Raw genomic sequence first — 27,629 nt, 5'->3', positions numbered from 1 at the left:
TCACTGAACTTTTCGATTCTGGCCTACGAAACTGCACAGCCGACACACAGAAACGTTCACCTTGACAATAGAATAAGTATATAATTCCCTTTTCCTCAGAAGAACAACAAGGTAATCTATCATATCTCACAGAGAAAAGAGATATAATGCAGAAAACAAGAAAGTTACAGCTATTTATAGGGCTAAAGTGCTTCACTTTGCACAATGATAATTACAAAGCCATTAAAATCACTTCTACACGTGCCAGTTCACTAATACCTCATTTAAACCACTTTTCCCTTTTTGTCGATTACTTAATCTAGCTAACCTAGGTATTTTTAATTGTGTTCAATATTTTGTGAGAGAGACTTGAAATATTCACCGATTCGTACTTCTGCAATCTAACTCATCTGATTCAACACTACTGCGCCCTCATGCTGTCATGATACATGTACATTTAGACTGAATTCTCAACATCAATTGATCAATTTTTTTCTTGTTCAAACAATCTACGGAAGGAAGCCTGAAAAAGGTCATGTAGCGCAAAGCATGCCGGTATACTTTGTCCCTGATAGATCTCTGCGATATCTACTCTCATTGAGGAGTATTTAATCATACAGATGGTTGAACATCTGCTGTACGCAACCAATCTAAGCACCGAAAGTAATAGCCCGTTATGCATGTAAATCTCAATCACATACGATACATAATGAATACCATTTTACGTCTGTCATTCTTAGAGGATTAAAACAATTAATGTTTAACTTTAAGACCATCGATTTGGAATTTATTTCCTCTCGGATTCGTCATTTTAGCGGGTGGAGCAACGTTCACCATAGCTCAACTAACGAATTATAAGATGGAATTAAACTTCATAATGGCCTTTCCTTTTGCCAGGACTTGTTTGCTGTGACTCTGCGATAAAATCCTTTAGTGTTTAGGTTTTTCTCCTCGATTTGACAGAGTTACCGTCGTCTGTATTCGTTTCCTGTAGCTACGACATAACTGTTACCATAGACAGTAGACGCTTCGCTGTCTATGCTGTTACAGATAAATATTGGTATTGAAATATTAAACGAAGGGTGTTTGACGAATCCAGTTGGTTGGCTTTGTTGTCTGACAACATGTCCTTCTTGGCGTCAAGGAGAGTCGACAGTTTATGAAGTGGTGACGTATAGTTCAGATTAATAAAGTCCTTGTCAATATCACACGCCGTATAGCAAGGGATTCATCATTGCATTCCTAGAGGGGGTAGTCAGAATTGAGTCATACACTTATTTTTCTCGTCCCAAAATTGTACACACATAGACAGAGTCGGCAGAACACTAACCCAGAAATGCTATTCATTTTTGAGGGTTTTCTGGTGAAAATTTTGCGAAAGCAACACGGCTGCAAACGTGTTGGCAACTTTTGTTCGAGGATTTTTTACACATGTTTTGACCAACCCTCCAAGATCGAATAGTCTTTCCGCAAAAACAGGATTGTAAATGGTAATAAAGTTAAAGTCAGTGGTTATAAAACTATACCTATCTCTTTGGGGGAAGGGTCAAGAAACAATAAACTTGCAGAGTGATTTGAATTAAAGACTGTATTCCCCAGATGGGTTGGCTGACGTGGATTACTTTATGGACAGTGAGAAATGTTTACTTCAGAAAATTTGAATTAAGGTAAACAAGCCTATAAATTTCCAAATATGGACAAAGAGTGCGCTTACAGTTGTGAGCACGAAAGGGAGATGTTATGCCCGGTCGACGAATAGTGTAACTGTAGTGTTCTACCTGTCTGTAGAACTGTTGTTGATCAGTAGTTTTGGAAACTTCTGACTATAGGTGGAGTGTGGAATCTCATCGGACTAATTTTCGCGAATCATTCGTTGGTGAGTTGTTTTTGTGCTTTTACATGTACACAGCACCTTAGACTTAAATAATTAGTCGTTTATAGGTTTCCACCGACCTCGAACCACCGTCGGGTCGGAGACCCATACGCCACTGAACATTTCACTCTGACGTTACATATTCTATATTTTACATTATCATTTAGTTTTGTAATACCGCGAAGAATGTCATGATCAGAGAACTGTGAACATGCATGACTTGCTTCTGATCCTTATCAAGACCGTAAGACCCAACACATTTCACATTTCTCAATGTGAAATTTGTTCGTCGAAAACAATTAAAAAAAAACTGACCGTGTGCGTAGTTGTTATTCGCCATGCACCCTGGAGTACTTCTTATGTCGACTTAACATCAAAATATTTTTATCAATCGCGTTGATTGCGATAGGTATGCGGCGTGCGCTCTATCGCTGCTGCTGACAGTAAACAAATGTTCTCCCTGTACACCTTGTTCATACTGTAACTGGTGGTCGCATCCTTTCGTACATAATTCCTAACGTTTTTCTCAGTTCACCCGTTTTATCAATATACAATATCCACATGTCAAAATCTGTGTGAGTACTTTTCCGAAAGGTCAGTAAATTTGTCGCAAAAATGATTACTGATGGAACACTGGCGTCATCATAAATCAGCCCTATGCGATCAAAATAATTCATTACTTATGTACACAGCATGATATTCTGCCTACCATATCTTCTAGTTCCAAACATGAAGTTGCTGTCTCACCTGGCCTGGATCCTAATACTGCAATGTGTGTTTCAACTTAAAACATGTTCGACACAGGAGCAGAGGCCGCAGCTTCAAAGTGAAGATTCTGACGGACAACAATCTCCGGAAAAACAATGTGTCAGTTCTATTCATGGTATCCCTGGTGTTCCAGGTAATTAAAAAAAATCCCTATCAGAAATGATTGTACAAAAATCAGGGAAGTTGCTGCACATTGAAATCTTTACAGAGGCAGAACGCGCCTCGGTGACAGATATTTTAGCGTTCAAATTTTATCAATTATCTTCTGCTTTATCACTTGTGGACGCTCATTTTAAAACTCTTGGTGTCAGAAAAGGTTTAGCCGTCTTAGTCTTTTCGAAAATCGAAAATTTTATTTTCCACCGCATCATAAAGTTGACACAGGGATGGCGGACATTTTTGAATTTAAAATATTGGGAAATCATGGGTAAGTTGTCTCTCTAGAATCACATTTTGCACGGTGACCCCTGACTTTTATTCTTGTATTGGTAAGAGAATGGTCGAAAGTTTCATTGAGGATAAAGTTTGAGCAAAAGTTTAAGTCTTTCATTGTCGAGGCGCATCCCAACTTAATCGTGTTTTGAAATTACAACATGCACTGCTGACTTGTGCTCAATCTATTATCTAATAAGTGACTTACTCAATTCGAAGGATCCACAATTCTTCCTAAAGTACAAGTCAATTAAAAAAGTACAGCATGGTCACCACAGTCTACATGCATTTTTGTATGATGAAACTGAAATTGATAGCAAATAGTTGAACGCCTAATCATACCCCTGGAGGCTCGTGTACGAATGAAATTAAAGTTTTCGTGATTTACAAAATTACATCAGGTGGTGAAATTCTAGAGACCAGCATCGTTGAAAATACTTATTTGGGAATTTTGCATACGTTTTATTTTTTAATTTCCTGGAGCGGTGACGAGATTAAGCGGATTTGTTCTTATTTCAATTCGAAAGGAATTCCTGGTAGTTCTGGACCCGTGGGACCTCCTGGTTTAAAGGGTGAAGAGGGTCAGGCTGGACCAAGAGGAGACAAAGGCGAGTCTGGGCAAAAGGGAGATGGTCAACCAGGTCAAAAAGGTGCCAAGGGAAATCCGGGGCCAAAGGGTGACCAAGGCCTTTCTGGCTATCCGGGGATGAAGGGCAGTGTGGGTTACCCAGGAGTGCCAGGCCCGCCGGGAGCGAAGGGTCAAGCTGGAGACATGCAGCAATCGAGTAGAGTGGCGTTTTCTGTTGCAAGAACAAGTGAAGAACAAAGTGTGGGCACATTTAAAACTATCATTTATGACAAGGTTTATTCTAATGTAGGCAATGGTTACAGTACATCTACGGGTAAATTCACTTGCTCTGTCAGTGGTGTATACTTCTTCATGATTTCTGCCATGAGAGACCTCGATAACAGCCTGTTTGTGTGTCTGATGAAAAATGATGTGCAACTGCCCTGTGTGTTTGTCTATGACTCTCGGTACAGGGATTATGGCTCAGCCTCTAACAGTGTCATCATCGATTTGGAGCCAGGTGACGAAGTATGGGTCAAACTTCCCGGTGGACGCACTATATATTCAAGTAGTAACGAATACGCAACCTTCACCGGTTACCTTTTGTATGCAAATTCCTAAGAATTGAAATATGTGCGTAGATAAGATTAATAGTGATTTATACTAGTGATGATTGCTATATTTCAGATTTCAAAACTATACATAGTGTCAGTGACGTAAGAGTGAACCATGTACAGGAATAACACACAGTACTTAATATCTCACTCGGTTCCGAATTAGTACAGAATAATTGAGTTTTGTGGTAATGCGTAAATATCATAATGTATTATTTTACAACAGATGTGCATTGAAGGTACGATGGGGACAGATATTCATACTCTCAAACTTTTACACCTTGAGACGATTGATTTGAAAGCTCTCGGTGTAAGAAAACTTTTCACCGTCTTCGTTTTTCGAAAATCAAAAATTTTATTTTCCCCAGAGTTAATATAGGGATGGCGGCCATTTTGTATTTTAGATATCGGTAAACTGTTGGTAATTTGTTTCTCTATCACCGAAATTTACACGGTGACCCCCGATTTCTATTCTTGGTTTTGAAGGAGAATTATTAAAATATTCCTTGGGAAAAGTTTGAGGAAAAGTTTAAGTCTTTCATTTTCGAGGCGCACACTACCAATAGTAGAGCTCAATAAAGGTTATTGTTTAATATGGGAATGATCTCAGACTGTGCAGTAAAAGTGAGTATAGTTATTATCTTATTATGTTCTTGTGCAGCATAACAAGAAAAAAAAAGGAATTGCCAATTCACGCAGCTTCAGTTTCCAAATGGTAGAATCGTTCCAAACTAAAAAATATAATAATTTATGTCGAAAAATGCATCAGACATGTTGTTGATCATTTTCATGTATCACCACTGGACAACCGTTCATCTTTTATCACACTTTTAACACAGTAAATAAGTTTGCTTTATTGGCTGACTCGATACTGGGTAGTTTTGTCATGTATGCATGCTCTATTGGATCGATATACGGGTATCTTGATGTACGGATTGTTGGATTGGTGGATGATTGGGGATGGATGCAGCCATTGGGGTCTTGTAAGTTATGAGCAGAAGTTTGCATGCAATAAGATGACGTACAAGAAGCCAGTGAAGTTGTTTAAAAAACGGTAATTATGTGGTCTGATTTCTTAGTTTTAGTGACAATTACTGGTGTTGTGTTTTGAGCATGTTGTAAAAGTGCTGTAATTGACTATCGGGCAAGCCGTACAATGAAGCATTACAACAGTCCAGCTTTGATGACATAACGGCGTGGATGAAAGTGGCACAGGAATCCTGAGACAAGTACTTCCTAATGCGTTCAATTTTGCGGAGAAGGAAGTGAATGGCACGATATGTGATACTGATGGTACAAATAATGGTCCACTCTTATATAAACGGAGATGGAGGTATGTCGTGTCGACAATTCTCCTATCATAATGCTGAACAACACAACTGATTGCGTAGATGATTCAAAATTGGTGAATTCACTAGTATAGTTCATACTCAACACTAAAGACAGACAGACTTTTCCCCCTGTAAATCTGACATATCCAGCAGATTATTCTCACGTGTACCCAGACGGGAAGAAATTCCTTCAATGTACTTTAAAGAAATATTGTAGAAGGGAAGAAACTTGTGTACTATTACACGAATGTTCAAACGATTTTTTTTAAATGGCCGTAACAGTGAGTTTGGGTTCAGAGAAGTTCACCTTCAAAGAAATCAACACAGCTGTTAGTAAACTTAGAAAAATAAACGATTAAATAATGAAAACGATCTAAAGTAAAACTTATTAAGTCTTTGAATGGTAGGGAGTAGAAAACGTTATTTTTCGGCGTAGTTTTGCTTTAAGAAAAAGGTCAAGGACAGTTCATGTTGCACTTACCTTGCTGACCTTTAAATCTTACTACGCGTGAAAGCTTTGCCAATAAGTCATCAATTAGTCTTTCATTACAAAAATACAAGGAAGATATACAAAAAAAAGAAAAATTTCACTTGTCCTTTATCGGATGGAAGAGTGACCTTTACCGTCTTTACGGGGGAATTGGGGAGGGCCACTTTTTAGAAAACTGTCCAGGGGGGGGTCACTTTATATAAACTTATCTTAGGGGGAGGGTCACAGATTATGATTTTACGGCCAAACCTTTAAATGTCCATTTGATATTTCCTGAATAGGAAATTGCCGACAAAATGCATTGATTTTTTTAATACATTAACATTATCGACAAGGTTCACAAGCAAAGAAGATGCAGTGGTATCCTACATTAAACAACTTTAACAGTTGAAACTGATGAAAGAAACGAAACAAAAGCATATGGGGCAGGTGGCAAAGTGTATATCAATTATCAAATGTCTATAAATGCATAAATATTGTTATTTTTATGTTTTATATTGCCAAAAAAATTCATCATAGTTCTCTCATAGACTACCATGTATAGTAAATCAACATTTCAGTGAAATTCCAAAATCCAATGTCTTGCACACACACCATTTGTAACCACCCTAGTCTAATTAAGTACATTGATATGGATGATCAAGAGTACATAAATACACAGATTTACCTATTTTTGTATTGGAAAAAAAATATTCATAGTTTCGTCAAAGGGCAATGGAGCTGGCTCGGCTCGAGCTCGCTGTGTAGGAGGGGTCACAAATCGAGGTCAACGTTCCAAATCGTACAAATTGGTACACCACAGGGAATTGAGTAATCTTGTTGTTGTTGTTGTTGTTGTTGTTGTTGTTGTTGTTGTTGTTGTTGTTATTGTTGTTGTTGTTGTTGTTGATGGTGATGATGACGATAATAAAAAATATTAAAAAACAACGTGTCATTCCTTGCTGTTGTTTGTCGATGTTGTAGATAATTGTAAAAGAAAACTGTAATCGTGACCAAAAAACGACGTAGGTCGCTCAACGTCACTCCCGTCCTATACGGGAGTGACGTTGAGCGACCTACGTCGTTTTTTGGTCACGATTACAGTTTTCTTTTACAATTATCTACAACATCGACAAACAACAGCAAGGAATGACACGTTGTTTTTTAATATTTTTTATTATCGTCATCATCACCATCAACAACAACAATAACAACAACAACAACAACAACAACAACAACAACAAGATTACTCAATTCCCTGTGGGTACACACACGGCACTAGCGCGATGGATAGAGGGAGTACGCTGGTGTACAGGCGCGATGTGGTACGATGGTGAATCGGGTCAGCCGGGGGTCATCGTCAGAGAAACCACTTTGACCGCAGAGGGTTTTTCGGGTCAGGGGTCATCGTCAGGGGTCATCGTCAAAGGAATCACTTTGACCGCAGAGAGTTTTCCGGTCGTATCAAAAGAAATCCGATCACAATCGGCCGATTATGACCACAGGGAAGCCATGGGAAAACAAACAAACAAACAAACAAGCATACAACCTAACAAATAAATAAATAAATAAATAAATAAATAAATAAATAAATAATAAATAAACATATAAACAAGCATACAGATACATAAATAAGTAATGAACAAACATACAGACAAACAGAAACAAACAGATAAATAAATGAACAAACATGTTCAAGAAATAAATGTGGGCGGGCGGAAGTAGAGCCCCACTGCAGTCTGGGTAAACCGAGACTAGCTAGGAGTAAGGTTCCGGTAATCTTCATTTGTGACTAAGGTCAGGGACCGTTCAGTTTTTACGGCCGGAGGGCCGGCAAAATCCATGGGGGGGGGGGGTCATCGTAATTTTGGAATCCGCGAAGGGGGCGGTCAGCTTTTTCACTGGTAGGAAAGGGGGGGGTCACCACATTTTCAAAAACATAATACCTACAGTAAAGTTCACTTTATGCCATGGCCATGATCGACCCTCTTTACCGGCGGGCCGCCTTCGGCGGCCCACTACAATAAATATACTTTATGTATTACCCATGACCCTCTTAACGGGCAGATGCCTTTGGCGTGGCCCACTCCAATTAGGTTTACTTCATGCAATGGCCATGATCGACCCTCTTTACGCCCAGACGCCTTCAGCGGCCCTGTCCAGTAAAGTTTACTTCGTGCAATGGCCATGATCGACCCTCTTTACCACCGGGCCACCTTTGGTTGCCCACTAGAATAAAGTTGACTTTACATCACAGCCCATGACCCTCTTAACCGGAGGGCTGCCTTTGGCGAACCACTCCAATAAAGTTTACAATGTCCATGGACATAAGTTGTCTATGGAAATGAAGTTAAAAATTGCCTTACAGTCGTCCTAATTAACAGACGTTTGCATGGATGTGGCTGAGAAGTTTGTGCACTGGCATCTCTGCTACACGAATAAAGTGCGCCGTTCAAATCCAAACCCTGCGGGTAAATTTGACATATGGGTTTGGGTTATTTTTCAGCGGGGGGGGGGGGGGTCATCAAATTTTTTGACAAAGGGGGGGTCATCATTTTTTTCACGAAAAATGCAGGGGGGTCTATATTTTTTGAACATCGGCGACAAGATTTTGCCGGCCCCCCCCCCCGGCCGTAAAAACTGTACGGTCCCTAAGTATAAACTTAATCTGAATTCACTGTTGGCAGTCTGGTCATATAGTTCTGTGAATATGTTTAATGTGATTATGTCACTGATGCACTATTATGCATGATTAATATTCTTGCCACGTCCTGCGCTGACGGCTGGGAATGCAGAGTATGCCTCACTCATCCTCAAGCATAACCCACAGTCACTACCATCGTCAAATGCTTGCCCAATCCTACAGGAATAGATTCTTTGCGGCCTAGGGTCGAAGGGTCATCCGCCATCTTGTAGGGCAACGTAGGGCAGAGTAGCTCTCCTGTATCTTTGTTGCGTCCCAGACATTGCAGTATGCCGAATACCTGCGTCATTTACGGTTGCTATAATCGTTCAAATCGAGGGGTTAAGCGTTCTTATCACTCCATTCCTAAAATAATCGAAACTCAAGGCGAACAAACGAAAATACTGTCAACAAAACGACGGGAGAAGTGGATCGCGGCCATCGGGCGCAAAGATTGGATCCCGTCCGTACACTCGAAAGTTTGCTCGGAACATTTTTTGACAGGTACGGCATAATTTATCGTGTTTTGTGGGTATAGGTAGTTTTTTTTCTGACTATATCGACTCACCGTATCGACGGTGGGTGAGTCGATCATCCTCGGTAGCATACTACACATTTCTCTAGTCGTTTCCATTATTAAGGATAGTTTAGATTAGTGGTAACTAAACTTGGTCCATACATGTGGAGGGACTGCGGTCCATAGTTTGTCATGAAGGCTCAGGCTGTGCAACAAGTGGCTCTGTCTGAATATGGGAGCCTGGAATATGAAGGCCTATGTTACTTCCAGCATGTATTACTATCTGCATGGAAGTATAACCCATGCTATCTGTTAGCTGCACATTTGATTTCCGTTTCTTGAAACGTGCAGTACAAATATTGTGTTTACTCAAATTACTGCTTAAGGCTGTCTGTTTTTTTCCACAAAGTAAATATTTCAGCAGATCATGAAACTCTACAGCAGCTAAAATTACTCAAAGATTGTCAGGTAAATTTGAATGTGGTTTATCTTCTTCCCTATTAGGACGACCATCAGCATTGTACAGTCAGACCCATCCTGACTGGGTTCCATCACTCAAGCTTGGTGAGAAACCAGTTAACGTATCCCATACACCTACAGGTTCTGATTCATTGGACAGGTAAGACTGTTTCCACCCCATGTAATTTGTTTTCCTTTAACCCTTTCACAACCATGGTTTTTCCCAAACCCATTGTTTTCAATGGTAAAGTTGGACCTCTACACAAGGAACTTGGGGTGAAAGGGTTAAAGGTACAATATAGTCTGCTGCTGGGAAGCCCTATACGTGTCAGTGCAGCACAAATTACAAACTGTTTTAGGTGCTAGGTTCTTACATCACTTCGACCTATAACCAAAGTGTTAAAAAAAAATTGATATTACTAATCAAAAGTGAATTACAAAGTCTGATTTCGTACCAGGTTTTCACAGATTTTTTATTGGTGAACACCACATTGTTGGGTCTTGTTTCCCCTTTAACATTTATTGCTTGTGACCTCCCCTTCTGATTACTGTAATATCATGTTTTTGTTTTATTATACTGTTTTCTTTGTCCAAGGAGAAAAATCTGGATCTGATAATCTGTTTAAATTATGAACGTGACTTTTATGAGTATCCTGTGTAATAGATTACTTTTTGTATGAAAGTGTACTAGGCCAGATGACAAAGCTGATACAGAGATTATGTTGAAACATGAACACAATGTCATTGAACTATTAATGTAAAGAATGGAATTTTATTTAGTGGCTTTGTAATTCCTGATTTTTGAATTGCGAACTCTTGTGAAATTTAAGTTTGTGTGCATGCTCATTGAACGCAGTATGCGTATTTCCCAACAGATGGTAGGACATATTTATCAGCGTTTATCATAAATTATTTGAGTGGTTGCTAAGAAGATGCCCGAGTTCCAGTGTGCAGTACAGGACTGCAAAGCTCACACCCGGAAACTCCTAAATTTAATAAAGTACCCATGGATGTCTGGGGTGACTTTTCATCCATTTCCCCATTTCACCATAAGTGGATCGATAGTCGCCGTTGAGAACCGTCCTGGCTCCCCAACAAATTTTCAAGAGTTTGCTCGCAGCACTTTGCAGGTGCCGCAAACTAAGCTGTTCGTGCGAAGTTTTCAGCGGGCGGGCAAATTTCAAAACTAATCAGCGGGCGGGGAGAAAAAATCTATATTTACTGTGGGCGGGGAAGAAATTTCACTGATTTCAGTGGGCGGGGAGAAAATTTTTGACAGTGGGCACCGGAAGATACGTAGAGGGAGGGGAAAGCGGCGTGGTTGATAGAACTTGAGGGGAGATTTAGCGCCTAACTTAGAGGGGAGCAATGTTCCAAGCTATACTGCCAGCTGCTCCCACGGTTTGCGTTGATCTGGGTTGCCTAGTAGGCATCTAGTTGGCAATGGGAAATTTCAGTAGTGGGGAGAGGGCAGTGGGGAGCTTGAAATGTTGTGGGGAGTGGGGAGCGGGCATCAAAATTCAGTGGGAGGGCATATTTTCCGTGTATGCCAGTGGGAGGGCAGTTACGAACAGCTCTACTTTCCCCTCCAAATTTTGGGTCAAGGTCAAAAATACGAAAAATCGGTATATAAGCCTTCAAAACATGTTTTGTGATGATTTTGCGAAATTCATGAAATTTACCAGTTGGCGGCACCTGACTTTGATTCTGACAATCTACCTTCTCCTGGCGACTGGAGTCACACTATTGTGCCTCATAAATTTCCATATAATGATTGGGGCCATTCTTTGGATTCATCCCGTTCCAGAAACCAGTGGCAGCTAAACCGAGGGGTCGAGAACCATAACATAGTACAGCCAGCGGAGGAGTTGCATTATCTGGTGGTTCTGGAGACCAACTCAAGCCCATCTCTTGAACTTGAAGTTGAGGATCATCATGGAAATCAAAAACGTATTCCGCCTGTCTCCACGAAAGGTGAGTTCATCATTTTTAACGTTCTGCTTGAGAAGGTTGCATGTGAATGTACGTATTTTTATTGCCTATTTGTAGTCATCGCTGTCGATCGCATAAGATGGGTACACTGGCCATTTCATTCATCATTGTCATCTGCTGTCAAAACGTGCCTATAAATAGTTTGCGTGAAGGAAAATTCGGATAATTTTGGATAGAGAACGGACAAACATGTTTTATGACAGCTATAAGTAAGTCAGGATGCTACAATTTATAAAGGTAAGTCGATTTTAAGCATTTAGTGAATCTCTGTGACCTGAATATTAATTTTTACTGCGCGTATATGCACGTCAAAGGTGTCCTTGGTGTTAGCGTCCGCATCCATATACGCTCGGAACCATGTCTTTTATTTTTCTTTTTTGCAATAGGAACGAACGCGTTCTACAGAAATAATATAGTGGCTGTGCTGAAATTGTCTTTTTCACATGTATGCGGGTCAGTCACAATCAGGATGCGCTAGATGATTTTCATTCGTTATGGACATATATCTGCTATTCAGACTGATATTATATTGCTTATTTGTTTCTAATAAATAGTAATAGTTGTATCTAACTTGGTCACATAAAGAAATATTGCATATATTGTGCAGGTTTGGTTGTACATCCACGAAAATGCCTTTAAAAACTGTAAAAAGTAGCGTTATGCTGTTTCACTTCAAAATGTACCTAATTTCAAAATGTTTTTTGGAACACAGTGTTAAAATTGTGGAATTTTAGCTTACATATGTTATTGCAGAATACCTAATCTTTCTTTCACAAGTTATTTCATGTGATTATGTGCATCGGAACAGAAACTGTGGTATTTTTACCAAAACTGTAACATCGTTATGTTTTTTGTGTTTTGTGACCATAAGTACATATACCTTTAGTTTATATGTAGAAAAATGGGTAAAATATTGTAATATTGAATTTAATTCCAACCTCAACATCCATGGCAAGCATTTTATACACCAAAATTAAAATAAATTGCATATTGTATTGTTTTGTGAATAAATGAAAATGGAGATCGTTGTGGTCGGAATTTCTTGTAGCGTCCGTGACACACTCATATCTTAAGGACAACAGGAGTTATAAAAGATCTGATGTCACAGGTCTAAGTGTCAATAGGTGCCTACCTTAAATAAACAAACTATATAATTACTGTCCCTTGTGTTCACTATTAATATTCCTAAAATATGGAAATGTAGCATCCGTGACGGTGTAGCGTCCGTGACGGTGTTTACTACATAGTCATAATTAATAACTATTTAACACTTTTTAAAGCAGTTAATCCACTGAAACATATAAATACTATTGTGTATTGTGTGTACATACATGGAGTTGGGTTACAAAATGTCTTCAAGGCATAAAATTGTAAATTTGCACAAAATTGATTTTTTTAAAAGTAATAAAACACTCAAAAAGTTATGTTGAGCCTCAACTGTAACACTTAGATTGGTGTTTTTTAAGAATGCAGTAATTGTATTGAATATGTTATTAGAATTCTAGTGAAAAGAACAATGAATTCTGTGCTGTATATGCATTTATTATTGTGTATTCCATTTCAATTCATTATGTCACGGATGCTACAATAAAATGCAAACATTGTTTTTCAGATTATAAGCCAATCTAAATGTGAAATAACCACCACATTTTATTGTTTTGTTATCACATTTTGAATTTTTAAAAGTCAAGGGGGTAAGAAATAACATTTGTGTTAACTCTGTCTCCACCACTTTCACATATATATGAAGGCAGAGAGTACGAACGTAAAGTCGGCGTCATCCTCATCCTCATCCTCGTCCTCAGGTGGCCTTTCTAGCTGACACTAAAATGACGCTACTCAGCATCAGCTTCAGCGTCGTATCCAAAGATTGCGGAGGATACGCTACCCGATGATGGATAAATGATAAAATTGGCCCATAACTTAAGAAATAACAACTCCATTCTTTCTCAACTTTCTTTTGAATCCTAAAACTGGTTCGCAGGTAATATTTTATCGTTAGAATATCTCATATGGACTAGTTTTTTGGAAATGTTCATAATTTTCAGTCCATGGATCCGCGGATGTGTTTGTTGGTATCCTCTTAACTCTTGCGTTAAGATTTTCCAAAAATTGGTGCAAAAAAGTATACATGGTCCGAAATGTGTAAAAATCGCCACCATGAGAGGTGATATGAAAGCCCTAATTATTCAAAGGACATATAAAACAATTAACCTGTATAACTATGACTTGAGGCCTGAAAAGTCAAGGTATAATACATATAACCTTTGAACTTTAAGGAAATTAAGGGCTAAGAATGTTGTGTTATATCTACAACGTGAGAAACGGGTATTGAGAGGAGAGGTAACTAAATTTTATGAAATGCAAATACCACTGTGTTTTAATTAACATTTACAGTGATATGAAACTTAAAGCACATTTTTAAAGTCGTTTTTACAATTATCATTCCATCAGACGCATTCGGGAATAATCAGATCTGACGCCAGTGAAGCTGACGCTGTAGCGTCATCCTCATTTTCATTTTCGCGTGACCTCTGAGGCTGAGGATGAGTATGACGCCAACTTAACGCTCGTCAGAGAGTACAAGTATATTATAGAACAGAGGTCAAAGGTTGGCAGACTACGTCTCTGATCTCCAGCCTCACCTAGGTTTGTGTGCGCCCCATCCTGACAGGTGTTAGAACAGCTGCAAGCCATTTGGATTTCTTGGGTGGTGTGTCAGATACATTGTAGCAAATTTTATTGTGGGACCACAGGTCAAAGTTTAACAACCTGTCGCTCTAGCCTGATCTGGGTGTCTAGTTTTATCTTGGTTTTACACTTTAAGTAAGGCAAAAACAATGTTAACTTCTGTGTTTTTTGACATATTGAAAGTTTATTACTGGTATAGACATTTTTCACATACTCCAACTGATTTTTGCAGTAGTCGCCATAGCTTTCTTGTTCAATTTAAAGAAATTGTCAATGTTTTGACACAATTTTCACAATTTAAATGTTTGATAGAGAAAGGTTTTGGAGAAAAGAGAAAGAAAAAACCAGATTGTTGATTGCTTTTTATATTTCAAATTGACCTAACTTTCAAGTTTGATTTTGGTAGCGTCCGTGACAAAATTACATGTCATACTAAACAGAAAATATTTTAGAAAGAAGTTCATTTTGATTACACTGAATGGTATTAATGTTGTTGCTATAGCATGGTTAATTCATGGCAATAAAATTTTAAATACAGCATACCAGCGGAAGGACATAGAGAAGTTGAAAGTTCTATTAAAAAATATGATCAATATTGTTGTATTTCTCACTAAACTTGAGGTTGTGTTTATTCATGGAAAAATTAAGTAAATCATACCAAGTATAGCTTATTTTAATGCCAATATGCATCTTTATATTGTAATAATATAAGAAAGCATTAACAAATCATTGTTTAAAATTTTATTATGACATTTGTGTTTCATGTTCAACATTTCTGTAGCGTCCGTGACACTGTGTCGACCATATAAAACAATGTGCACTGTGGTAAAACTAATGGCGTTTGCTTCACCAAATTTTAGGAAGATATGCCCCATACCATAACCTTTCAACATATTATTTAACTGGACAGTTATCATGAACTTGAAATTTTGACCTAAGTGACACACTCTAGCGCACCCTGATTGTGACTGACCCGATGATGAATCTCAGGCGAGATTGGACCGGATACCATACTTGACAAGTCCCTACCAATATCCCAGGCAATGTTTCCATGTTCCCATAGGAAGACATTAAGAACTTTAATTGTTTTCATTGACCAGCTCATACCATGCCATGCTAATCCAGTCTCCCTACAGTCTTTCCAATTCATAGAGAAAGAAAAAATAAAGGAGACTGGCGGAAGATAAGAAGGACACTGTTTTCTAAGGAAGATCGGAACATTGCAAGGGAAGTTGATAATTAGTAGGGATTTACTCACTTTGGTCTTGTATTTGCAGTAAATGACTGTATTCCTCAAATTTATAGTTGAGTTAAGAAATAAATAATCGATTTTGCCATCTTTTGATTGTCAGATGGAGTCTTTACTGTCACCAGCCCACCCAGTGAAGATCACTTATATTGCAAAACTGACGTGGATGAAGTTTCCAGTGTATGTGTCGCTACTCAAACAGAAATCACAGGTATCCACAATCTGCTTTTAGAAAATGTCTACTTTTTGTATTTTGCAAAACAGATGTGCTATATTTTTCATTGTTTATATTTATAATACAAGCTGAGTATATATAATATTTTTAAAGAATTATTTAAAACTTTTTCTGCACAGTGTTTTACATATTTGATACTGTTATGAGATTTCATTGTACCTTATTTTTATTGTGTACCCATCCCTTTTAGATAGCTATCTGTTCCTCATTTTATTATTTGTGCATTTATCTCTTTAGATATTTCCTTCCTCCCCTAGGCCTGTCTCTCTGGCCGGGGCCTTTGATTCGTATTCATAGTTCTGTAGTTGATACACAGAAAGGATATTGAATTAGTAGTCTTAAATTACAGGCAATTACAGATAATGTCCCTTTTAGATAATAAAGTGAAACTTGTTATTTTTTGATTTCAGGGTCACATCTATTACAAGTTAAAGAAGAAAATTTGCTTTTGCAACAGAGGATTCATAAATTGGAGACTGCTCTGAATGACAGGAAACACTACGGCGAGACTTGACTGTTTAAAGTATTCTTAAAGATGATAAGAGCTGTATGAAATACACAGGTAGAGTATTTTCTCCTTGAATCATGCTTACACCATGAGAAAGACAGTTTATATCAACTATATCTAGGTACTGACAGCGTATAAACATGTAATTGTTTGAATTTCCTTGCTTTTATTTGGCCGAATCTGTAATTTTATGCTTCAGGTGCATAAAACCTACTTTGACATATTTGTACTTTCCCCATGTACTGAAATAATCATGAATATAGTTCAAATCTTTTGGAAATTGAAGCAAGTTTCACCGTCCTACTTAGGGGTTGACTGTTTGTAATCGGGGGGGGGGGGAGTTGGGAATATTTTTGAAAACTATTCCTAGCAGACATAAATGGAAATAAAATTCAGCCACAGATGGCTTTACATAAGAAAGGATTGAGAAGATAAAAAAAAATCCTGTGAAACCTGTCGAGGAAAAAAAAAATTGCCACCTCGTGCATCTTCGAGACCCCCTGAATATCTAATGATCCACTCCTTAGGATATATCATTGTTTAAAATCAGAGAATTTTTTTATGAGGTCATCTATGTTATACTAACTCTGCATCTGTTTATAGTAGAAAATGATTAATCATGGGCCTTTTAATTACATTTTTCAAGTCATTTCAGCAATTCACGCTTGTTTTGATATAAAATATGAATTTATCAATAGGTATAAAATCAAGGAGCCAACTTACTGATGTATTTGACATAGTGTCAGCAACAACAGCTAGTGGTAAAACCATCAGATACTGGCGTGGAAAATCTAGTGTCAGGTAATTACCTTGTTTCTATTTTATTCTATCATATTTGACAATAATCTTTGTGGCCCTAACATTTGTTCTAGAGCTTGTCAGGTGGATGGGCATGACCTTGGAAGGGCTTTCAAATAATCTTTGTTTTCAGTGGAAATGACAAAGTATGGCTGATGCAGTTGAATTGTATTTGTAGAAGAAAAAAATACATAGTTTATGTTCTGTATGGAGTGATGGAGGTTAAAGGAAATGATTTTCATTTAAAGGGGAAGTTCACCAAGGATGATTTTTACATATGTGCTAGCTTTGTGATCACTTACCCCGGAAAAGCTATTTTCGCCATTTATAACTCGCAAGATTTTTTACAAAAACTGATAGAAATAGTACAGGAAGTTGCCCATATAATTTGAATCATGGGAAAAAGCGCCAAGCTTAGAGCTTGCATAATATGATATGGAAGGGACCATTTTCCCATGGTTATGGCATTGTCCATTCACCCATGCTTAAACCAGGCATGGTTTATACTGCCATATATATGTTATACTGCCATATATATACTGTTTATACTGTGTATCCTTGCATACGATGATTCACTCATAATAAACTGTCCACTGTCAGATTTTGTGTTGCTGTTTACTACTGTGTTGATGTGAGTGGACAATGTGGGGGCCATACCCGTCTGGAGATGGTCCCTTCCATATCACATTATGCAAGCTCCAAGCTTGGAGCTTTTTTCCCATGATTCAAATTACATGGGCAACTTCCTGTACTATTTTTATCGTTTTTTTGTAAAAAATCTTGCGAGTTATAAATGGTGAAAATAGTTTTTCCTGGGTAAATGACCCCATAGCTACCACATACGTAAAAATCATCCTTGGTGAACTTGGGAAGTTCACCAAGGCTGATTTTTACATATGTGCTAGCTATGGGGTCAGTTATTCAGACACGCCACTGTCGCCATTTTTAACATGCAGGATTTTAAACAAAAATGGATGAAAATAGTGCTGGAAGTTGCATTCTAGGGCTTTATCAACATAGATCTTGCTTCATGGGGGAAAGCGCCAATCTTGGCACTTCATCATGTGATTGGAATGGACCATTTTCCAATAGTAATGGCATTATTCATCCACTCATGTACAGACACGCATAATCTATGTGAACGTGAATCAACGAACAATAGCCTTTTTGAAATGGATCCCTTCCGTATCACCTGATGAAAGCGCCAAGCTTGACATTTTTCCCCCATGAGTCAAACCCATGATATTGATGAAGCCCTAAAACGCAACTCCCGCTATTATTTTTAGCTTTTTTTGTAAAATACGTTAGAAATGGTGAAAGTGGTGTTCTTGAATAACTGACCCAAAAGCTAGCACATATGTAAAAATCATCCTTGGTGAACTTCCCCTTTAAAGTACTTTGTTGGTTGAACCAGACAGTTCAAGAGCAGCTTATGCTTTAGACTAATAATGGTCACAAAGTTTCTCATGTTTTTTTTACCAATTAAACTTTCCACATTTTTTTCAGAGAAATGAACAATGATGGACAACATAATGAGAGATCCACTTATAAAAAACCAGGAAGGAATAGGAAGCTCAGCCCTTTTCAAGAGTTCCTAATCACAATTTTAAGGCTTCGTCAGGGACTGTCATTATTTATTTTGGCTGATATGTTCAGTACATCAGCCACCCGTTTGTCCCAGATTTTTATTACTTTGATTACTGTTATGAGTAATGCTATGTCACCTCCTTTAAAATGGCCATCCAAGAGAAAAGTATTAAAAAATATGCCTCACAGTTTTAAGATGAAGTATAGGGCAACCAGAGTTATTATTGACTGTACAGAATTTTATATCCAAAAGCCATCAATGCCGAAAGCACAATACATAACATACTCTAATTACAAATCACGGAATACTGGTAAAGCCCTTGTTGGTATCACACCAGATGGATATATCAGTTTTATTTCAAAGTTGTGGGGAGGAAATGCGTCTGACCGCCATATTACCAAGGAATGTGGGATAATTGATTTGCTTGAAAGGGGGACCTGGTCATGGCTGATAGAGGCTTTTTGATTCGAGATTTATGTTTAAAGAGGCATGCTGATCTTGCAGTTCCACCTTTTACACGCAAATGTACATGGGGTAAGGGGAAACATTTAAGTTTAAATGAAATTGTTCAGACTCGGAATATTGCCTGTTTACGTATTCATGTTGAAAGAGCCATTGAAAGAATAAAAAATTTTTCACTTCTATCTCGTACCATACCATTGACTTTGAAACCTGTTGCTAATCAGATGTTAGTAGTTGCTGCAGCATTGTGCAATCTCTATGAACCACTTGTGAAGAGATAGTGTGGTCCATAAGTATGTCTCATCTGTCAATCTGAGTTTACCTGACATTGGCCTCTGAGATTACTTGTGTCTCATTCCTGTGCTCTTAAACAGGTTGTTTTCATAAAATTTAGGTCCAATTCTTGAAAATTGGCCATAAGAGTAAAATTGTTCAGTTGAATGTGAGAATAGTTGTGGTCTATGTATTGAAAAATACTATGACAGAACTCCATGACCTCAGCGCTCGATTAGTGGTGTACCAAAGTTATTTTCACGAGTGATGCGGTGATATTCTGTGGCCGTACTTTCACGAGCGAAGCTCGTGACAGTACAGCAGAATATACCGCATCAGGAGTGAAAATAACTTTGGTACGCCACAGATCGTGCGCTGAGGTCATGGAGTTCTGTTATTATTGCATATGTTCCCTCAAAATTGATGAAGACAATAGTTTCTGTCATGGCCGCTGCTGGCATTTGTGTATTCATATCTGGTTCTTTCAGAAATGATTAATATTATTCATATATTCCAAATGAAATTCAATAATTTAGTTCCCAAAAAGAAACCCCTATAAAAGCATACAACAAAAACAATGTGCATTTTTTATTGTCAAACTAGACTACTTCTATATTTTTATATGAACAACAATTTTTCTTTGCTTATGGTTGAGGCAAATGTTTTGTGATTTACAGAAACTCACATCAACTTTTCATAAAAGACCAACATATTCAAAGAACTAGCTCTTGCAGCTGTATATCGCATTTTCTTGCTCTATTTTACTTTGTCATATTACCACCTTAAACAATACTGTTAAGATACATTGTGTCTTATATAGTACAGCTCATATTGAGTTAGAAATGAAAAGTTCTGGATATTTTGAAGATTTCATTTTTTTTATTTCTAAGTAATAATAATTTTTATAGGAATGACTTGCCTTTTGATGTCTTTAGTACAAGTCTCTGAGTTGCAAGTAGTGTGAGTGTTGATGGCATGACAATATCCCCTTGTCCTTTATAGTTTTGTAAAATTCATGGCTTATGGATACATGACTTGCATTTACAGCCTTTTTGCTGCTCACGATGGTAAAGCCACTGTTTCCAGTGATGTGCATTTTACAATGGTAAAATTACAATATCTAGTGGTGTATACATTTGTAAGCTGTGTTGGAGTTCACGGTACATTTGAATAGATATGAAAGCAGCTTTCTATGCTAATTAGATGTCATGATCAGATGCTGTGTCATCACTGCTATAAAATTTGCCTTTAGAATATGGCATTTACCAAATCTCCACAATCATTACCAAGGCAACAGTAATTTGTATCACACATGTAGCAAGCTTGTTATGAAGTAGAACAAGAACAACAAAAATCAAGCTTATGAAATAGAGAACTACCAGCAACTTTCCCATTAAACATTAGGGAAAATCCATGACATGAACTCATTTGTCAGTTTGAAACACCATGTACTCCATAATGACCTGTCATAATAAATTCTCTCCACATGTACATACGGATGTTTCCCGAAAAACAGCACAAAATCACAGTACTCCACCTTAGCTAATGCCATCTGCATCTGTATCTGTGTCAACCATGGACCAGATCCAAGATGAACATTCTTGTTTTCATCCATAGTTACATTATTTCGTTTGAGTTGAGTGTACTGCTCTAAAGTACAATCAGCGCCTGTACTTGGACACTTTATTTCAACAACCCCCCTACCATGACATTCACATTCAACCATTGCATCTGGGCTTGCTCCTAGATGAGGTTTATCTGGATCAACAATCAAACCTGTTTCCCAAATCTTAAATTTCCTGTGTAATTTGCCAGCTTCCATACAGTACATACTACGTGCAACACTTTCCCTATCATTACCATATTGTGTATGAATGTTTCCAGAAAAATTGTTTTGACCGAAAATAGTTTTAAGGAGTGAATGAGTTGGTGATGGATTTTGTACATGCATGACTTGATGAGCAATACTGGCAGTTATTCTCCCTATTCTTTGTTTAACCCACTCCTGATTCATAGCTTGACCCCTGGTATTTTCCTCAATTTTATCACAAGTACTCTGTGTTAATTCTGATAAAAGAGACTCCAGTCCACCATTTTTATGTTTTTTGCAAAGTTCTAAGAATGTGGGCATTTCCTCATCTGTATCTTGATCACTACTTGATCTGCCAGACAGATACCGGATTGCCAGCTAGTGAATCTTCACTTGAAGCATGTTTCCACCTGAAACCAAAAAAATACCCAAACATTAGAGATTTTCCGATTTCTCTCCATTTTACTTACATTGAACACATCCTAACTATAGTTATCGCAGCACTTTGTACTGTACATATTCCAGTACTTATGGAATTCAGAGTGATGGCTAGCCTGTATCATATTTACGGTACATGTAGGTACAGGTGTCCGGAGTTGCCGGTGTACATGCATAGAGAGAGATTGGCCAATCTCTCTCTATGCATGTACACCGGCACTCCGGACACCTGTACATGTAGGTACGTATGGATCTGTTTTTCTGTCTGTATATCTGGTAGACTGAGTATGTATATGTTGTGTTTAATTTTTTTTATAACATGTATATGCATGTACATATATATGAATGTATGTATATGTGTATGTATTGTATGTATGTATGTATGTATGTATATTACAGGGCTCGCGTTAGCGCAAATTGTTTACGTTTTCACGCAAGACTGTGGTGATTGCACGCAAAAAAATACAAGTTTTTACGAGCACTGCACGCAAACATTTCCCCTATTGTGTTCGGCAGATTGGAATACCCCCACAGGCAATGGTGACTGTTGCCAGCTATAAATAGACATCGACAATAGCTAGGCAACCATATCTATATTGTAACTCCACTTGTGCCCCTGATTCTGAGGTAAAAGTGACAATATTGCAACAGGTCATGGGTAGGTCAGTCTGTAAAAAGTTGCCTAAAATGTTGCAAAGTTTGTCACTCGTTGTCTACTCTGCTACTACCTCCATACTCGTTGTAAGTGTAGACGCGTGCATGATGTTAGCAATTATTTGATATGCAAATGACGGTACTAATTTGAAAAAAAAAATGTAAAATTTGGCCGTAATCAAAATAATGGTAAATCATTTAATGTACTAAATCATGGCAGGAAGACAACTTTCTCTGTTTGACTTTTACGTTTCTAAACGACGCAAAACAGGATCCCCAACAAGAGAACCTGAACAGAATCAGCAATCTCAGGGAAATAACCGACAAAGCAATGCAGGTGAGATGAGTCCCCGGGGATGAGTCAGACGTGTGAAGCGGTATCAGCGGGACTGGGAGAAGCAATTCGAATGGTTGACAGTAGACGATCCATCAGCAGCTACTCCGAAAATGATGTGCAGTGTATGCCTTCGCACAAAGAAAAAGAATATACATCGGGATGCAGTAATTATCAGAGGTCAGCTCTCGTTTCCCACTATGAAAGTAAAGATCACACTGAGTCACTGAAAGAGCTCAAACTGAAACAGAATTTTGTGGTAGCGACAAAGAATGCCAGCAAATCTAGTGATGATATGGTGACAGCACAACTACGTACGCACCGTGTACCACAGGGAACTTAGTAATCTTGTTGTTGTTGTTGTTGTTGTTGTTGTTGATGGTGATGGTGGTGATGATGATGTTGACGATAATAAAAAATATTAAAAAACAATGTCTCATTCCTTGCTGTTGTTTGTCGATGTTGTAGATAATTGTAAAAGAAAACTGTAATCGTGATCAAAAAACGACGTAGGTCGCCCAACGTCACTCCCGTCCTATTATACAACCGGTCAACAACAACAACAACAACAACAACAACAACAACAAGATTACTAAGTTCCCTGTGCGTGTACTGGCTTATGAAGGAAGAGCTTCCATGCCATTATATAATTTCCAAGTTTATTCAACTTACAGTGATTAATTGACTACCCTGCGACACAGGTGACCGTGGTCAAGTTTTAGAATGCCGGCCAAGGGGAGGGTCACATTTTACAGTACAGGTGAGCCAGGAATTCACCCGGCCCAATCCCCAACCCTTGTAATTACTGAGGCTCCCTTAGGGGTGGACCATTTGATATCCGGGGGGGCTTGGAAGATTGGTGGAGAGCCATTATTTTTTTCCCACCTGCTTCACCATGAATTATTTTTTTTCTACAGGGCATATGCTGGCAACTTTTTTTTTCACTTTCCTTCTTCGAGATATATTTTTTTTTACCAAATTTCGGTGCAATGTTTGTTTGCTTGGTTTTTCACACCCAGTAACAAGATGCTGTTCTATCGCACACAGACTATATTCAAGAAACTAAATAAAGATATGTAAATACATGTACATTTTTGATTCACTTTACAAAAATATCAGTTTATAGATCTTATTTATACCATGGGTAACACACTGAAAATACAAATCAAACAACCTGATTACTGAGTTCTACATTAAGCATTAACAAACTTACAGTGAAAACTTTTCTGAGAACATCACTGGTGTCATCAGAAGAGATGATGGTATCCTACATATATTTGTAAAATCATGTACATTTATGGCTGCCAGGCATTTACTTGTGCTTGAAAAAAATATGTCATTGTCTGACAAGTGTCCTGGTTTATTAGCAAGTTGAGCAGTCCACTTGACTGACTGAGTTCACTTGACCCAGTTCATGGCAGGCTGTCTCTCTTCTTGTGGTATTTTGACAAAATCCATACATTCAGATTTACACATTTCTGGAAAACACTGGTGAGCAATTTCAATTTCAGCATACTTCCTCTAATCAGAAGGTCATGTATACTGTACAATTGTTCATATTCAGTTATTGTTCCTCAAGCTTGAAATGGTTTATGCTTTAAAAAACTCCAGAGCTACTGCTTGATTTGATTTATTTTATTTTTATTTTATTTGGCTTTATTTAATGAGGGTAGCCTGGTAAACTCTAGAGAGAGTTTATCTCCCCCAGGGCCCTCGACATTACAACAAATATATACACAACCACAAAAACAATTTTCAAGAGTGAAAATACAAATAACCACATATAACAACTGCCACATTTAACAGGAAAAGCAAGAAAAAATTAAAATTCTGCCAATATTGTTTTAAATAATTTCTTTTAAAAGAGGCAAGTGTCTCAGAAGATTTGACTTCTGTTTTCAACTTATTCCATTCCATAGCTCCCTGTACTGACCATGTGTTTTTAAAAACATTCAATTTGGCTCTAGGGATATCAAGCTTATTTTGGGAGCTAGCTCTGGTCACACGGCTATGACACTGACTGACATATTGGAACATTTCCGTCATATACAATGGGGCTATACCTTTCAAGGATTTAAAAACTAAACACATATTTTTGTATAAAATTCTGTCAGGTAAAGGCATAATATGTAATGATCTAAAAAGTCCATTGGTCGGATAATTATACTTAGTGTCCATCATAACACGCACAGCGTGTTATTGATGCTGCAGTGTGCATCGAACAATTGCCAAGATTTTTTTTTCGATGTCGCAATGGTCCATAATTGTTTTTCTATCAGCCACTTCAAGCCAGATTTTTTTTTTCGAGCAACTCCACCTGGCATCTTTTTTTTCCCCCAAATCTTCCAAGCCCCCCCCCCAGGATATCAAATGGTCCACCCCTTATCTCGTTGCGAGCAACTGCACTGGATTGTTTGTGAGATAGTGTTTTCCGTTCGGCCACAGCTACTGTGAACAGCGCCATCTTTGTTATGTTTTGGATATGATTTGCGTTACAAACCAATCAAATATGAAGTACGTGATCACGTGACTAGGTGGCAGCAGATTCGAAATAAAATGGCCGAGTTTGTTGTTACAGCCGATCCACTGCCAAACGTACATTTGAGGTAACAATATTAACCCCTTTCTTTCGCCATACTCTTTCCAAACTTCTTTGTCTTTGTTGCTTAGACAAATTTGTATGTTGAAGGTGTTCTACAATTGTTTTATTGTGGATTTGTGTGGCTGTTTATCATGCGGCTCAAGGTCGGTCTGAACTGCATTGCTGACTTTGCAGTGCTGACGGGGCTCCTTCAGATCAGGCGCTGAGCTGCGATCCGCGACCAAAAGCTGTACCATTCCTGCAACCGTGTTTGTTTGGGAGTGGGGTTATGTTTTGTTGCAACTTCAAAGTTATGCTAACGAGGAAGCTAAACCAGTGCGGGCATAATGGGACTGTTTGCCGTCCCGAACACGACGAGGGAGTGACACTGCACGGCCCATCTACATGTAGGATTTTAGGTCACGTGACATTTGTGTTGAACGTACGCGTTCGATGCAGGTCTAGTCCGAACTTTCGTGTTAATTCTTAAATAGACCAAATAATCAGAGAAAATGAAACTGTAGTGTTGAAGATTATTATTTTAACTTCATTTTGGGAAATTTTCACTTTTGTACTACGATAAATGGCAAAGCAGCACGACTACAAACTCACGCGTACCGGCGATTTTGGCGTCCATTATGAGCGTTGTGCCTTGACCTCGAATGTCCCGCGAAGGAGATCGAACATATACCTCTTCGATAGGCTCTCCGCATGACTTATTCTGATCGCATCACAATTTTTTTGGGTCGGTACGAAAGTAGAGATCATGGGCTTCATTTTGAGGGGGCAAACGTTAAAATCGGCCGAGAAAAACTCAATCTGTGATCAAACTTTGTGATTCGTTTGTGTTTTTTTGAAAGAAAATCTTGATTTCCTTAAACGTTCGGCCCCAAAATTAATTTTATGATAAATATTAATTGTAATTCTGCAATAATTACGAGTCTGACGATGCGAAAAATGATGCTTAGGCCCTTTTTAGCGAGTATGGTTTCACCCCAACTTTACATCCGGGCACTCCCAGGAATCACATACAAGTAATCGGCGCTTCGCCGCATGTTCTGTGTCAGGTCTAAGCTGAGTTCCGACGTTCATGATTTTGCAGCTAGATTTGTCTGATTTCTTATCTAACGCAAGGAACTAGAGAAATATACTTTACCCTTTCAAACGTTATCTTGTTCGAAGTAGTTTGACTTCCGGGTAATATTTTTCGATAGACACTGAGAAGTTGTCAAGCCAGCACTGCACTGCAGTGTAGGCATACGCACGAGCACCACACTTTGCCGATACTATACTGAAATTTTAGTTTCTATCTTTAGTTCCCGAGAAGGGGACTATTTTGGTTCATTCTGAAGAACAAGGCCATAGATTATTAATTTGTTCTTTCCTCATTGATGGTGTCCCGGACTTTGAAAAAGTTGTATTTATACTGGTTTGTATTTCGAACCGCTAACTTCGACATGTTCGAGGGTCTATGTTATTTCCGGGGCAGCTTAACTTTGCATCCAGTTTAATGCAGTTGTTCATTCTATAAATGCGTGTTGCTGTTTTACGGCATTGACAAAGGGTTGAGAACGAAGTTTTTTTGACTTTTTGGAAAAGTTCTTTGTTTTATCTTAAAATCGACATTAATCAGACATATTTCATAATCATTTAGGCCTAATAAAAGTTGTAATCACACAAAAAATTTAAAAAATTCGAAGTTCAAATTAAAAAAAATCTAAAAAAATATTTTGTTAAATTTAAACCAAGTTCTAAAATGTCACAGGTATCATTTGATTGTTTACAGTGTTGTTGTTTATTTGTTTACCTTGTAAATATAAATCTAAATAACTTGTTTCATATATGCAAAGTAAATACGATGGAATATGATTATCATATTTCTGTAGATGTTCACGATACATAATGCATACAGTGATCAATGTCACAGGTATCATTTGATTTTTTACAGGTATTGTTTTTTTTTTTACCTTGTAAACAGCATTCTAAATAACCTTTTTCACTTATAAAAATTAAAAACCATTGAACATTTCGGTAGCAATATCCACAAAAAATTTCATCAATTTTCAATAAGAAATGCTTGAGTTATTGCAAAAAGCACAAGAAATTGCAATTCTAGTTTCCTCAAACAATGTTCAAAATGGGGTCACCTGGTGGTTATGATAACTACAGGTGTCTACCATGGCATAATTTCTAAATAGGAGAAAGTTTTTTTCAAATTCAACAAGACATATCTCTGCATGTACTGAACCGATTTTCATCAAACAAAATGCAATCAATTGGTCTTGACGAGAGCTTTCTTTTGATATATAATTTATTATTATTG

General features: G+C 37.9%; 3 protein-coding genes across 4 annotated transcripts in view; all 3 read left to right on the top strand.

Annotated features, from left to right (window-relative positions):
- The first annotated feature begins 1,599 nt into the window (after positions 1 to 1,599).
- On the top strand, positions 1,600 to 5,090 carry LOC139142864 (complement C1q subcomponent subunit B-like). The gene is made up of 3 exons (XM_070713037.1): positions 1,600 to 1,855; positions 2,574 to 2,753; positions 3,580 to 5,090. Exons 2-3 carry the CDS (start codon positions 2,582 to 2,584, stop codon positions 4,239 to 4,241), a joined length of 834 nt encoding a protein of 277 aa, XP_070569138.1. The 5' UTR covers positions 1,600 to 1,855; positions 2,574 to 2,581; the 3' UTR covers positions 4,242 to 5,090.
- A 3,830-nt stretch (positions 5,091 to 8,920) lies between these two features.
- On the top strand, positions 8,921 to 20,857 carry LOC139142863 (THAP domain-containing protein 2-like). The gene is made up of 7 exons (XM_070713036.1): positions 8,921 to 9,221; positions 9,739 to 9,853; positions 11,501 to 11,667; positions 15,729 to 15,836; positions 16,271 to 16,422; positions 17,067 to 17,169; positions 18,673 to 20,857. The coding sequence occupies exons 1-5, from the start codon at positions 9,008 to 9,010 to the stop codon at positions 16,372 to 16,374; spliced, it is 708 nt and encodes a 235-aa protein (XP_070569137.1). The 5' UTR covers positions 8,921 to 9,007; the 3' UTR covers positions 16,375 to 16,422; positions 17,067 to 17,169; positions 18,673 to 20,857.
- A 4,382-nt stretch (positions 20,858 to 25,239) lies between these two features.
- Positions 25,240 to 27,629, top strand: part of LOC139142862 (dual specificity protein kinase TTK-like) — a 44,143-nt gene continuing 41,753 nt past the window's right edge. For both annotated transcript variants that reach the window (XM_070713034.1, XM_070713035.1), the window contains exon 1: positions 25,240 to 25,331. The gene's annotated coding sequence lies outside the window, so the exon portion shown is untranslated. The remainder of the gene's footprint in view (positions 25,332 to 27,629) is intronic.

Source organism: Ptychodera flava, chromosome 10 (assembly GCF_041260155.1).
Source record: "Ptychodera flava strain L36383 chromosome 10, AS_Pfla_20210202, whole genome shotgun sequence".
NCBI lineage: Eukaryota > Metazoa > Hemichordata > Enteropneusta > Ptychoderidae > Ptychodera > Ptychodera flava.
Note: the sequence above shows the minus strand (reverse complement) of the source record. Positions and strands in the feature narration are given on the sequence as shown.

Coding starts and splice junctions, on each gene's coding strand:
- LOC139142864 (XM_070713037.1), top strand. CDS start 2,582: ATGAAGTTGCTGTCTCACCTGGCCTGGATCCTAATACTGCAATGTGTG. Junction 2,754..3,579: donor TGGTATCCCTGGTGTTCCAG/GTAATTAAAAAA, acceptor TCAATTCGAAAG/GAATTCCTGGTAGTTCTGGA.
- LOC139142863 (XM_070713036.1), top strand. CDS start 9,008: ATGCCGAATACCTGCGTCATTTACGGTTGCTATAATCGTTCAAATCGA. Junction 9,222..9,738: donor CTCGGAACATTTTTTGACAG/GTACGGCATAAT, acceptor CTTCCCTATTAG/GACGACCATCAGCATTGTAC. Junction 15,837..16,270: donor TACTCAAACAGAAATCACAG/GTATCCACAATC, acceptor TTTTGATTTCAG/GGTCACATCTATTACAAGTT.